At 44.6% G+C, this 13,897-nt stretch overlaps 1 protein-coding gene across 1 annotated transcript in view; it reads right to left on the bottom strand.

The window, feature by feature from the left end:
* Positions 1-560: 560 nt before the first annotated feature.
* LOC148436146 (protocadherin-16-like) overlaps positions 561-13,897 on the bottom strand; it is a gene marked incomplete at both ends in the record, with an annotated part of 191,250 nt that continues 177,913 nt past the window's right edge. Inside the window, one exon of the mRNA XM_088465269.1 lies at positions 561-847. Within this exon, the coding sequence (XP_088321395.1) occupies positions 561-847 (287 nt within the window). The remainder of the gene's footprint in view (positions 848-13,897) is intronic.

Genomic DNA, 13,897 nt, shown 5'->3' with positions numbered 1-13,897 from the left:
GTGGGAGAGGCCTGTAGCAGTGACAGATAGGACATACAGGATATATAGATGTATATATAGGTGAGGCCTGTAGCAGTGACAGATAGGACATACAGGATATATAGATGTATATAGTAGAGGCCTGTAGCAGTGACAGATAGGCCATACAGGATATATAGATGTATATGGGAGAGGCTTGTAGCAGTGACAGATAGGACATACAGGATATATAGATGTATATGGGAGAGGCCTGTAGCAGTGACAGATAGGACATACAGGATATATAGATGTATATATATGTGAGGCCTGTAGCAGTGACAGATAGGACATACAGGATATATAGATGTATATAGGAGAGGCCTGTAGCAGTGACAGATAGGCCATACAGGATATATAGATGTATATGGGAGAGGCTTGTAGCAGTGACAGATAGGACATACAGGATATATAGATGTATATGGGAGAGGCCTGTAGCAGTGACAGATAGGACATACAGGATATATAGATGTATATATAGGTGAGGCCTGTAGCAGTGACAGATAGGCCATACAGGATATATAGATGTATATAGTAAGGTATACCTGGTACAGGTTCTGTTTGAAGGTTGGAGCGTTATCATTGACATCCTCTAGAGTCAGCCTCAGATCTGCCCGTGTCTGGTGTTTTCCATCGGAGGTTTGTATTGTTAAGGTATATGATGTCCGTTCTTCATAGTCAAGTGGTTCTGTCAACCATATCTGTCCACCATAACGGAAGATACTGAATGGTCCTCCAGGAGATCCATCCACCGACAGGGAGTACCGCAAGGGGGGAGCCGAGTCCACATCATTGGCTGTGACCTGTGCAATCTCCGAGCCAATCAGCCCATCTGGAAAAGAGACATCAGTTTGTATTCTGTCATTTTCTAGTATACAGCGTGTTGTGGTGAGACGCGGCAATGTACATGGTACAGTTATTGGTCATCATTCAGGAGTCATTTCTGATTGTAATAATAAGAGGGACCTTCCCTGTCCACATGTTGCCCACCATCAGTTCATGTCTACCACCCTCCCAGCGGAAGGACCCCTAGGTTTCCGCACAGTACAAGGGCCCCTAGGTTTCCGCACAGTACAAGGGCCCCTAGGTTTCCGCACAGTACAAGGGCCCCTAGGTTTCCGCACAGTACAAGGGCCCCTAGGTTTCCGCACAGTAGAAGGGCCCCTAGGTTTCCGCACAGTAGAAGGGCCCCTAGGTTTCTGCACAGTAGAAGGGCCCCTAGGTTTATGGAGAGGAATATCAGTCTGAAACTGTTCCCAGTGCAAAAGTGTAAACGTCCAAACTCTTGTGGAATTATTTTACCTCCATCTTTACCTGATTCCTCAAATACAGAGTATATGTTAACTCTCTTTCTTCCATAGGGTCCACAGGGAGACATTGGGGTGTAGGAGGGACCTGGAGGACCAGAGACCAGCAGCAAAGCTTTTCAATCCCAGGATGCACCGCTCCTTCCCCCTATACCCCGCCCACAGCCTGAGGGCAACTTAGTTTTGTTAACAAGCCCAAGGCAGGAGCAGGATAGGAGAAAAGGAAGACTGGTACACTGAGGAATCACACTCACACAGAGAAGGAAACAAGTGACCAGGAGAAGAAACCCATAGAAGCCAGGTACGTCAGGGCGGGTGCCCTGTGGACCCTATGGACTTCGAAAGAAAGAGTTAACAAAGGTATGTTTTACCATAACTTTCCTTTTCTTCTTCAGGGTCCATAGGGTTCCACAGGGGAGACATTGGGGATGTCCCAAAGCAGTTGTTCAAGGGCGGGAAAGCTTCTGAGCTGATAGGAGAACCCTACGCCCGAAGGAAGCATCCTGAGAGGCAAATGTATCAAAGGCATAAAACCTCAGAAAGGTGTGGACAGAAGACAAGGTGGTTGCCTTACATAGCTGTTCTGCTGAGGCGCCACGCCGGACTGCCCACGAGGGACCCACAGAGTGAGTAGAATGAGCAGATACTGTAGCTGGCACAGGAAGGCCAGTCTGCGTGTAAGCCTGTGAGACAGTCATGCGAATCCATCTGGCCGAGTCTGTTTGTTAGCTGGCCATCCCTTCTTGTAGAATCCATATACTGTAGGACAAAAAGGGAATCCGATGTCCTGATGGAAGTAGTACTGTTCACATAGATCTTCAGAGCATGGACCACATCCAAAGAGGCCTCACCTGCCGAGAGGTCGGGTGATTTAAAGGCTGGAACCAGAATTTCCTCATTCAGGTGGAAGCGAGAAACCACCTTGGGAAGGAAGGCTGGGCATATTGGAATGCTTATAAAATATTAAAAAGTGGGAGTGACATGAAAGTGCCCCTAAATCCGATATCCTACGGGCAGATGCTATAGCCAGAAGAACAGAGTCTTCGTAGTGAGCCACTTGACATCCACTGATTCCAGGGGTTCAAATGGAGGTTCTTGAAGTGCTTGGAGCACCACTGACAAATCCCATGGAGCAAGAAAAAATAAATAGATTATCCGCACAGAAATATACAATTGTATATCAGATCTTTCCCTATTTTAATAAGATGATGAAAATAATGTATTATCAAGGGAGGTGCACCCTGGAATCAGACAACAGTACAAATATAGGAAGAAGAAAATAAATTCCTTTGTGGCTTTGTGGGGCACTCACAGATCTGAATGTATATCATATTATAATATTTTATTTTATTTTTCGGGGAAATAACATATAAACTAAAATATAACTTTTATTATTCTGGTCTAAAATATTAAAGTTGCGAAACATGAATAAATCAAAATAAAATTCTTAACCACAATGTGTTGTCTCTATTAATGCCTCTGTCTGTACTTCCAATTTACATAGCTCAATGGCCTTAGTCTATTAGTCAGACGGGTGTCTATAGAATATGGGACATATGATACATATAATAGTGAAACTGCTCAATAATAAATTAATAAGCAATATCGCCGTTTAATATATAGGATTTCACTAATACTCAACATGACAACATGACAGTCAATTGAGTATAATCAGTGCCGCTATGTTAAGCAGAATAATAGTACTTTTAAATAGAATTTTTATTGACACATATATGTAGGATGATTAGTTATAACCCTAGATCCTTAATCAGGGAACAAGCAACTTGTTTGTCCCTCTCCTATCTCCACAGTCAATTATGAATCACAGGGTTAAGTGATTGAACTGATATTAACTCCCTCTATAAATAGGGAGTAATGAACTCAAAATATAATGAGATAACAATTTTGTAATAGTATCACTGGAGTTCAGAAACTTGATATCATTGCCATCCTTGTTGTAATAGTGTGGCAGATATTAGCAATATGTCAAATCTACAGTACTACTGCCGTGATACAGTGTATCAAAATCTCACTTCACAGCTACTATATAAGTCACATGTATCGGCTTGCTACACGTGTAACTCCAAGCCTCTCTCCTTTGCTGTGAATCACTCGCAGCACTGACAAAGTCCCTACGTCTAATAGACACCCATGGGCATTTAGAATAGGGATGTGCAGGCTCGGTTCTACTCGGTTCCGTTCGTTTTTTATTACCGAATCTTATTGGGTATCAGCTGTCATGAGTTTTGGATAGCCAATAAGATTCGGTAAAAAAAAACGAACGGAACCGAGTAGAACCGAGCCTGCACATCCCTAATTTAGAACAACATATATATATATCAACATATTAGTGGTTTTCACATAAAAACGAAGCCCACGCTTAGTAGCGTATGCAGCGTGTCTCCTGACGCGCGTTTCGCATTATCTGCTTATTCATAGGATCAACCAGTGTCTTCGGTTGACAATACTTAAAAAGCGCCTCTCAACCAATCCGAGCGCTATTTTGTTTGATGGACACATATAGGGGCCAATCCATATCTCTCCTTATGATTGATTATAGTAGGGACCAATCAATCAGCCTGTCAGCTTCTCCATTGGTCCCTGATCGTACTACTCGAAAATAGAGGAAAAAGACATTGAAAACAAAAAAATACATGGTTCTCTTACTGACATTATCCACTAAGCTCAATTTAATACATGCAAGAAGATCTAAGCGCTATTCTCTTTGGCAAACACATATGTAAACAAAGGACAGTCCGTGTCTCTCCTTTTGATTGACTCATGCAGGGACCAATCGGATCAGCCTATCAGCCTTCCCATTGGTCCCTACTCATACCACTCGGTAATGTAGAGAGAATGGAAACGTGTAAGTAATAATCCTTGAACCAGGTGAACCATTAAGTTATTATAATAGTCTATGATCATATTTTCAAGCTATCCTATCCTATGTACATCTTCTCTTTGAGAATGATATTTACTAATGATTCCATCACATGAATACATTCCCTGAGTGTCACACATCCCATATATATTCATATTTTAATAACAAATATCATAAATGGAAAACATTTTTTATATATAATAATACAAAGAAAAATACAAAGAAAAATATAAAAAGTATATATTAAAAAAAAACAAAAACATATTAAAATAATGGTAGGATGTATTATTAATCCCCTATAGCCTAGCTAAACATCCTAGACAGAAATAATGAATAGATACAGTAAAATGAAAATGAGAGGAATATAACCTCATAACTGTGTTAACACAAGTGTGAAATATGAAATAATCTGAATAAAGTGAATAAGTGACCAAACTAAAAATAATATAGATATATAAAAATATATATTATCTTATTATAATAAATCGTGTATAATATTAAAACATAAAATAAATTAAAAAAGATAAATGTGAGGTGACTGTGAAAAAAATTAGTATTAATACTCTAAAATGTGAAAAAACAAAATAACAAAAACATGTGATCAAAAACCTACAGACACTTTACAAAAGTCCAAAATTTATATATGAATAATAAAATAATAACCAATAAACATATCAAATTAGAGATATATGCGAGGCATTATAAAAATACCACATAGAATATATGTTCATTTAGACCACCAGGTTGAAGGCCTCCCATCGTGAATGTCCAAAAACTCTCTCTCTTTAAGAGTTCCTGTGTGATGTTGCCACCTCTTATTACCAGGTTAAGTTGTTCCAGTCCAAAGGCCCTCAGAATGGTGTAATTTCCTTGATGTACCTCATAAAAGTGTTTAGCCACCATAGTCAATTTCCTACATTTTCTCAAGTCTGTTTCAGCATTCCTTATTGTACCTATATGCTCTAAAATCCTTTGCTTAAGGGGTCTAGTTGTCATTCCAATATACCTTTTGTTACATGGACACGTAATACAATATACCACCGTTTCGTATTGGAGAAATGGCTATGTACCAACTTATCCCTGAAATTGGGAGATCGCCTCCAACTGATCTGTGCTCTTGGTCCAAGATTCCTTTTCAGGTCAGGATCTAATGTTAAGGTGGTCCAATATGTTTGTATTATATTTTGGATTTGACTACATTCAGCACAGAAATCTCCTACAAAACTGATTGTATTATCCTCCTTTTTTGTATTCATCCTATTTGGATAGAGTACGGAGTTTCTGTCTTTCGGCATGTTTAGCCTTTTTAATTGCTCTCTTGCTGTATCCCCTGTGTATCAATCTTTCCCTCAGTTCATCTGATCTTGCGTGAAAAAGATCAGTATTCGAGCAATTTCTCCTTAAAAGTAAAAATTCACCCTTGGGGATCCCTCTCAGAACCAGCGGAAAGTGTGCGCTGGTGTTATGTAACACACTATTCGTTGCTGTACTCTTTCGATATCAAGCAGTTTGAATTCTCCTTTGATTTTAACATCCAGAAAAGTTACTTCCGTCTGACTGGTTTCACATGTGAGTTTAAGATTGAGATCATTCCTATTCAAGATGACAATAAATTCAAGAAACAGATTATCTGGACCATCCCAAAGAATGAGCAAGTCATCTATATATCTCATCCAAATTAAAATATGTTTGGTAAATTTTTCGCTGTTTTCGCAGAAGACTATAGACTCCTCCCACCACCCCAAATATATATTAGCATACGTGGGGCACATGCCACCCCCATCGCTGTGCCACGAATCTGCAAGAAGAATCTATCATTAAAGACAAATACATTTTTAGTTAAAACGAATTTCAGAAGATCTACAAGAAACTGTCCAAATGCGGTCATACCCTCTTTTTCTAAATAGTATTTAACTGAGTCAATACCTCTGTCGTGCTTAATACTCGTATAGAGGGACTCTACATCACAGGTGGCAAGAATAACTCCTGGGTCCACATGGATCTCATCAAGTTTTTGCAAAACCTCCATAGTATCTCTGACATATGAAGTCAAGATGGTTACAAATTTCCTCAGACGGGTATCCAAAAAGTTACAGGCATTTTCAAACTGTTATTTCCCCGAAAAATAAAATATTATAATTATAATATACATTCAGATCTGTGAGTGCCCCACAAAAGAATTTCTTTTCTTCTTCCTATAAATGCCATGGAGCCACAGGAGGGACAAAGGGAGGTTGTACACGTAGAGCACCCTGCAGGAAGGTGTGAACATCCGGTATAGGAGCAATTCTGTGCTGAAACCAGATAGGCAAAGCAGAGACCTGCACTTTCAGAGATGCTAGGCGGAGGCCTAGATCCAGTCCAGCTTGAAGAAAGACAAGAAATCTAGAAACTTTAAAGACTTGAGGGTCATAGTTTCTAGGAGCACACCATTGGAAATATGTATGCCATATTCTGTGATAAACTCTGGCTGAGGCCGGTTTACCTGTTTTGAGCATGATCTGGACCACAGAGCTGGAAAATCCCTTAGCCTTTAGGAGGGATGTCTCAAGATCCAAGCCGTAAAAGATAGACGGGCCAGGTCTGGATGTAGACATGGACCCTGAGACAACATGTCTACTTGTAGAGGAAGTTGAAGAGGTACGTCTATGGAGAGACTGTGACGATCGGAGTACCATTGGCGTCTGGGCCAAGCCGGAGCTATTAACAGGACTGTACCCCCCTCATGTCAACTTTCGAAGCACTCGAGGAAGCAGGGATATTGGAGGGAAGAGATATGCCAAATGGAAGTTCCATTTCACCGACAATGCATCTATGAAGGCTGTGTTGGGGTCCTGGCTCCATGAACTGGAAGTTTGTGTTAGTATTGTCTGTTTTTGTATCATCCTTGTGTAGGCTTTTTCTCCAGCAGGGGTCACCAGGCCCTTCAGAAATAAACTGCAGTTCTGGTCCCTGCCAGAGGTGCTGCTCTCTGGACATGTCTTGATCAAGTGTTCTGGTGAATGACTGCTAATTAGTATCATGAACTACTGTACGCCTGTTTGCTAGCCTTGTAGGCTGCTTGGAACCAGCATGGAGTGCTGGTCATTGTTTGTTATCCTTACATTTAATTTGGTCAGTGTTCCAGTTCTGCCTGTCTAAGTCATTGGAATCTCCCTGTCTGCAAAATTAAGACATCCCTGCAAGCTCTATGTTTTTCCAGTATATGGATGTCTCTGGACTTTTGCAAATGTGAACCATTACATCAGTCAAGATTTATGCGGGCGTATATACGGGGCGATTTGAAAACGTCCGACACCTCGGTACGTTTTCAAATTCAGCCCGATGCATCGCATGCTGCTGTGAATGGTAGCATCTTACAAGATGCTTCGTTTACCTATTTAACAGCATGACTGATCGCAGATCTTATGGTTTTTCCATAACATCTACGATGCCGATGTAGGACGACGGGGACGAGCATCGCCGTCGTACAGCATGCCAGACCACACACACGATATGCACGATTGATTGTTGCAACCGATCGAAATAAAGCACATCGTATAAAAAATCTTACCATGTATTAGCCTTAGGAACCTGTATCTACTTACCAGTATGCTGTTTATTTCTCTGCTTTACTCGGAGTTAAGGCTACTGTCTATTATACATGCAAATTCTGTGTTCCCAGCACATGGATGTTTTAGGAACTTGTATTTACTGATCAGTCTGCTGTTTATTCCTCTGCATATCTCAGAGCTAGTGTACCTGCTAACCGGCCTCGGTCAGTTTGTGTCCTTTCTAGCACTGTTCCTGCTTAGTCATTTTGTGTTTTAAGTTCATCTGCACTACCCTGCCATCATTTTCCAAACCTTAATAAACATTTTGTGTTTAACGATTATATTTCATGACTTTGTGATTCTGCAGCACTCCAGGGGTTTCCATAACTGTTTGTTGTTGTGTCTTGAGGCCATGAGATCCACTTCTGAAAGACCCCACATTGGTCCACCAGAAGCTGGATGTAGACACCATTCTCCTGCATGCAAGTCATGACGACTGAAGAAGTCCGCTTCCCAATTGAGAATCCCCGGGATGAACACTGTGAAGATGGATGGGAGATTGCATTCGGCCCATGTGAGAATGCGGGACACTTCTGTCATTGCTGACTTACTTTGAGTGTGCCCCTTTGGTGATTGAGGTAGGCCACAGCCGTGACGTTGTCGGACTGTACTTGTACTGGCCTGTTTTTCAGAATATTCTGAGCCAGAGTGAGAGCTCCGTACATGGCTTGTAGTTCCAAAATGTTGACTGGCAACACTTCCTTGACTGGGGAGCATCGGCCTTGGAAGGAGTGCTGGCCAGTTACTGCTCCCCATCCTCAGAGGCTTGCGTCCGTGGTGAGGAGACCCCACTCTGGGATCCAAAAGGGACAACCCTTGTTTAAATGGGATGTCTGTAGCCACCAGGCTAGGGACAGGTGAACCACTGGGAGGAGGCTCATCAGCTGGGATCTGAGCAGATGGGGTAGCTCGTTCCACCTGGAGAGGATCAGGTGTTGAAGAGACCTGGAGTGAAACAGGGCGAACTCCACCATATCAAAAGGTGAACACCATTGATCCCAAGGCCTGCATTGCAGAGTGAATTGATACTCGGCATGTGTGGAGCAGTCTGCGTAGTCTGTGCTGTAGTGCTGAAATCTTGTCTGCCGTTCGGAAGATACTCTGAACCAGAGAGTCCAGGAGGGCTCACAAATGCACCATTCTTTGAGAGGGAGTCAGGGAAGATATTTTCCAGTTGATCAGCCAACTGTGCGTTTGAAGAAAGGCAATCATTACCTGCAGATGGCAGTGAAGAATCTCTGGTCAACAGCAAGAGATCGTCCAAGCATGGGAGCAGTCTGATCCCTTGACGACGAAGAGAGGCCACCATAACAGCCATGGTCTTGGTAAAGATCCGAGGGGCCGTTGAAAGGCCGAATGGCAGAGCCTGAAATTGGTAATGTTGCTGTAGTATAGCAAACCGGAGATATTGCTGATGAGAAGGCGCTATAGGTACGTGTAGGTAAGCGTCCTGAATGTCTAGAGCTAAAATCCCCAGGCTCCATAGCTAGGATAATAGAGTGGAGTGTTTCCATACGAAACCTGTGCACCCTGATAAAACTTGTTCAGGGATTTGAGGTTGAGGATAGGTCAATGAGACCCATTGGGCTTCTGAAGTAAGAAAAGGGTAGAAAAATAGCCTTTGCCCCATTGAGAGGTGGGGAGCCAAATTATTACTTTTGAATTCAGTAAGGACAGAATGGATTTTTGGAGCAGCAGGGCCTTGGTTGGGTCCAATGGAGGTCCTGTGCAAAAGAACTGCTGGGGGGTTGCCTCAGGAATGAGAGGGTGTATCCGTGGGAACCACTTCCCTTACCCAGGAATCTGACGTGGTTTGATGACACACCTGGGCGAATTGAAGAAGTCGGCCTCAAAACCTGGAAGCCCCCAGGGAGAGGCCCACCCAGTCAGGTTGTAGGCTTGTCCTCAGACTTAGCAGGTGGACGTCTAGTAGCCCAGGCTTGCATGGCCTTGGCTGATGCCTGCTGCAGTGGAAAGGACTGACCCCTAGATCTTCCTTGAGGATGAAAGGACCAAAAGGATGACGTCTGAGGCTTTGTATTATATGCAGAGGGCAGGAACGCCGTCTTGGAAGCTGCCCAAATAGTCCCAATTTATCTAATTCTGGACCATATAGGATATTTCCAGAATAAGGCAGACACTCCAGAGCCCTCTTTGAGTCTGAATCTGCTTTCAAGGACTGGAGCCAAACAATACGACGGGCCACTACTGAAGTGGCAGATATTCTGGAAGCCAGGAGAGACGTATCCATAGCTGCTGCACCCAAGTAGGAGGCTGCATCCCTAATGTGAGATATGTAGGATAGTTGTTCCCTTGAAGCATCAGAGGGAAATGTCTCTTCTAGGGCCTCTGCCCAACTCTCAATGGCTTTTGCCGTAGCCCTAGCAGGACGAGTAAGAGCTCCTGTAAGAGAGTATATGGATTTGTGACGAGCTTCTACCTCTGTAGTCTCCTTCAAGGAGGTGGCAGTATGGATGGGTAAGGTGGCATTATTAACCAGACGTGTTACTTGAGAATCCACTGCTGGGGGAACTTCCCATTTAGTACAATCAGTAGCTGGAAGAGAGTAAAAGGAACTTAAACGTTTTGGAATTTGAGACCTCTTACCAGTCATAGTCCAAGCGTCACTCATGTGATCAGATAGCTGGTCGGGGTGAGGGAACTCTGGTAAAACAGCTTTTTGTCGTTTAAAAAGTGGTTGTTTTTTCTTAGGAGCGGGTTCTTCATCTTCTATTTGTAAAATAGATTAGTAGGTAAAGGCTTTTACTTTTGCAGCATTTATAGTAAAACTGTAGCGGTATTAGCCAAACTCTGTACCGAGGTAGACAGTACGTCTACCCATGGGGGGCAAAGGAGTTGCAGGGAGAACCTGCTGTGACCGTCCCACAGAGGGGGCTACCATGGGGGCTGCCAAGTAGTCCACAATCTTTGCCAGCGCCTGAGAAAAGGCAACTTAGGGGGGGGTCCTGAGGAGGATACACCGGGGCTGAGGGGCCTGGGGCTGTGTAACAATTAGTACAAAGACCATCCTGAATGAGGACCTCTGGTGCTAAGCCCCCTGAGCAGGACTTACAGGACACCAGAGTAGGAGCAGCTGTATCAGGCTGCTTGTTCTTTCCTCTGCCAGACATAGCCACAATATACACAGTATGATACAGTGCAGTGAGCAACTCAGATGTATGTGTAATATGGCACAGTGTAGTGTGCAACCGCGCTATATATTATGTGATAGGAGGTACAATGACCCCCCTATACCTTAGTATGTCAGGGTATAGTAGAATAAAGGTAAAAGGTATAAGCTGGACAGTATAAAAAGTAGAGATTAGCGCTAGTAAAGGTCACATAGAAACGTAGGAAAAACACTATATATATGCAATTGGCACTACAATCACTTACACAGACAGCAGTGGCTGGTAAGATATAGCGCTGTATAACCTGGCCCATGGGAGAGGTATACAGGGAGACTGGACCCAGCGTTCCCGGAGACCTGTGAAGCAGAAAATGGCTGCCGTGCGTCTCTGAGGTGGCAGAGGGTGAGGGAGGAGCAGCTCAGGGAACGGCTAAACCGCAGTGGAATGGCGCCTTGAGCTGGGGGAAGAGCTGCAGGGAGAGCGCCTTCTAACCATGCTGACGTCAACCACCAGGTCCCCATGCCTGTTAAAATGCCCTGTGCAAGTATATTAATGCCCTGGTGGTCTAGTGGAGTCGTGGGCGACCAGTGTCCACATCAGCACCTCCGGTCTGTCTCCTGAGACCAGAGACTAGACTGCATAAAGACGTGGGCCTGCGCAAGCGGGGGTCCGCCTTACCTGTCCCCTGGATTCCGGGCCAGGGAGCCTGCTAGCTAGTCCCCCTCAGAACCCCACCGGGAGTACCTAGCCGAGGGTTGGTGTCACGGTGCCGGAGAGGGGTGATAAAGCAGCAGCGCAAACATCCGAGGGACAGTAGTAAAAATACTAGAAATAGAAATAAATCATAATAAGCTTGGAGCAGCCCCTGTTATAATGGTGACCCAGCTCCTGCTGGACACCAAGGAAACGGAGCTGCCCTCATGCTGTGGGCGGGGTATAGGGGGAGGACCGGAGCATCCTGGGATTGGAAAGCTTTGCTGTTGGTGTCCGGTCCTCCAGGTCCCAGCTACACCCCAATGTCTCCCTGAGGAGCCCTATGGACCCTGAAGAAGAAATTACAGTTTTCTACGCATCATGTTGACTGTTATTACTCCTTCTGCTTCTGTATTAGGTTATATTACAGCCTGTATACAGCAATTGTTACTTTCATGTGGATTGTCCTCCCTATATAGCATCTTAATAGTAAAGGGATTTACTAATCGTTCACTAGTGTATAAAAGGGGGAATCGTTAGGTAATGCCGCTGGGTGTATTGCCGGCAGACTAAATACCGAAGCTGGAAGCCCGAACCGTCAGCATCCCGACTGGGGCTGGTAAGTACCCCAACCCTACCCTCTCCCCCACCTAACCTTAACCCTCCCATAGTGGTGCCTAACCCCAACCTCCCCCCAGTGATGCCTAACACCAACATCCCCCCCGGTGATGCCTAATCCTAATCCCCCCCCTTCCTGCACCCTAAACCTAACCCTCCCGGGGGGGTGCCTAACCCTAATCCCCGCCTTCCTGCACCCTAAACCTAACCCTCCCGAGGGGGGTGCCTAACCCTAATAACCCCTTCATGCACCCTAAACGTACCCCTCCCGGGGGGGGGCCTAACCCTAACCTCCCACCAGAGGCGACAAACCCTAACCCTCCCCTGGGGGTGCCTAACCCTAAATTCCCCTGGGGGTGCATAAAACTAACCCCCCCCCCCCGCGGCTAACAGTCCCCGCTTACCTTAGTTTGGGAAGGCCGGGCATCGGGATCCCGCCGTCCGGCATTCCGGACACCGGTAAATAAACTGCATCCCCAAAAGGGAATATTCCAAGTGTTCTGATTATAAGTGTAAATACAATTTGATAACTAAGTCGGAGTTACGCTGCAGATCTTATTTGTCATATGCGCACCATGCAAAGACTGATGTGACTTCTTCTCTGCATTCCACAGGTAAATTACAACTACTGCTCCCATCAGATGCTGTTTTAGTGATTGCCTCAGCACAGTTTTGAAAATTTATACTGCGTAAATTACAACTACTGCTATACTAAGAGCAATTTATCTAAAGGAAGTTAGGAATGTATTGTGAATCTGTGTTGGCCTCCCCCTTCTCACAAATTGTTTATCTTAGACTTTATTGCATCCCAATTTAGTGTGTGTTAGAGCTTTTGGGGTGGGGTCCCAATCAGTGAGCACAGAGACACATGTTTGTAACTTTAGATATTACTGCTCCCACAGGCTGCATAGCCGGAGGCTGCCATAGTCTGTGTTAAGATTCCAAGTGTTCTGATTATAAGTGTAAATACAATTTGATAACTAAGTCGGAGTTACGCTGGAGTTAAACTGGAGGAAAACTGAGGGAAAAGAAACTCAAAACCAGAACAATTTCTGAACAACAAGAAGCAACATACTTATGTGAATGAACAAAATCAACATCTTCTGCTGTATGCATATCCAGGCAACTACTTACTGCACTCACTGCTTGGACACTGCAAGTGCTCCCCTGTCTGTGTACTGCTCGGACACTGCAAGTGCTCCCCTGTCTGTGTACTGCTCTGACACTGCAAGTGCTCCCCTGTCTGTGTACTGCTCTGACACTGCAAGTGCTCCCGTCTGTGTACTGCTCTGACACTGCAAGTGCTCCCGTCTGTGTACTGCTCTGACACTGCAAGTGCTCCCGTCTGTGTACTGCTCTGACACTGCAAGTGCTCCCCTGTCTGTGTACTGCTCTGACACTGCAAGTGCTCCCCTGTCTGTGTACTGCTCTGACACTGCAAGTGCTCCCCTGTCTGTGTACTGCTCTGACACTGCAAGTGCTCCCCTGTCTGTGTGCTGCTCTGACACTGCAAGTGCTCCCCTGTCTGTGTACTGCTCTGACACTGCAAGTGCTCCCCTGTCTGTGTGCTGCTCTGACACTGCAAGTGCTCCCCTGTCTGTGTACTGCTCTGACACTGCAAGTGCTCCCCTGTCTGTGTGCTGCTCTGACACTGCAAGT

Source organism: Taudactylus pleione, unplaced genomic scaffold, assembly GCF_031769625.1.
Source record: "Taudactylus pleione unplaced genomic scaffold, aTauple2 ptg001947l, whole genome shotgun sequence".
NCBI lineage: Eukaryota > Metazoa > Chordata > Amphibia > Anura > Myobatrachidae > Taudactylus > Taudactylus pleione.
This window is presented reverse-complemented; position numbering and strand designations above follow the sequence as displayed.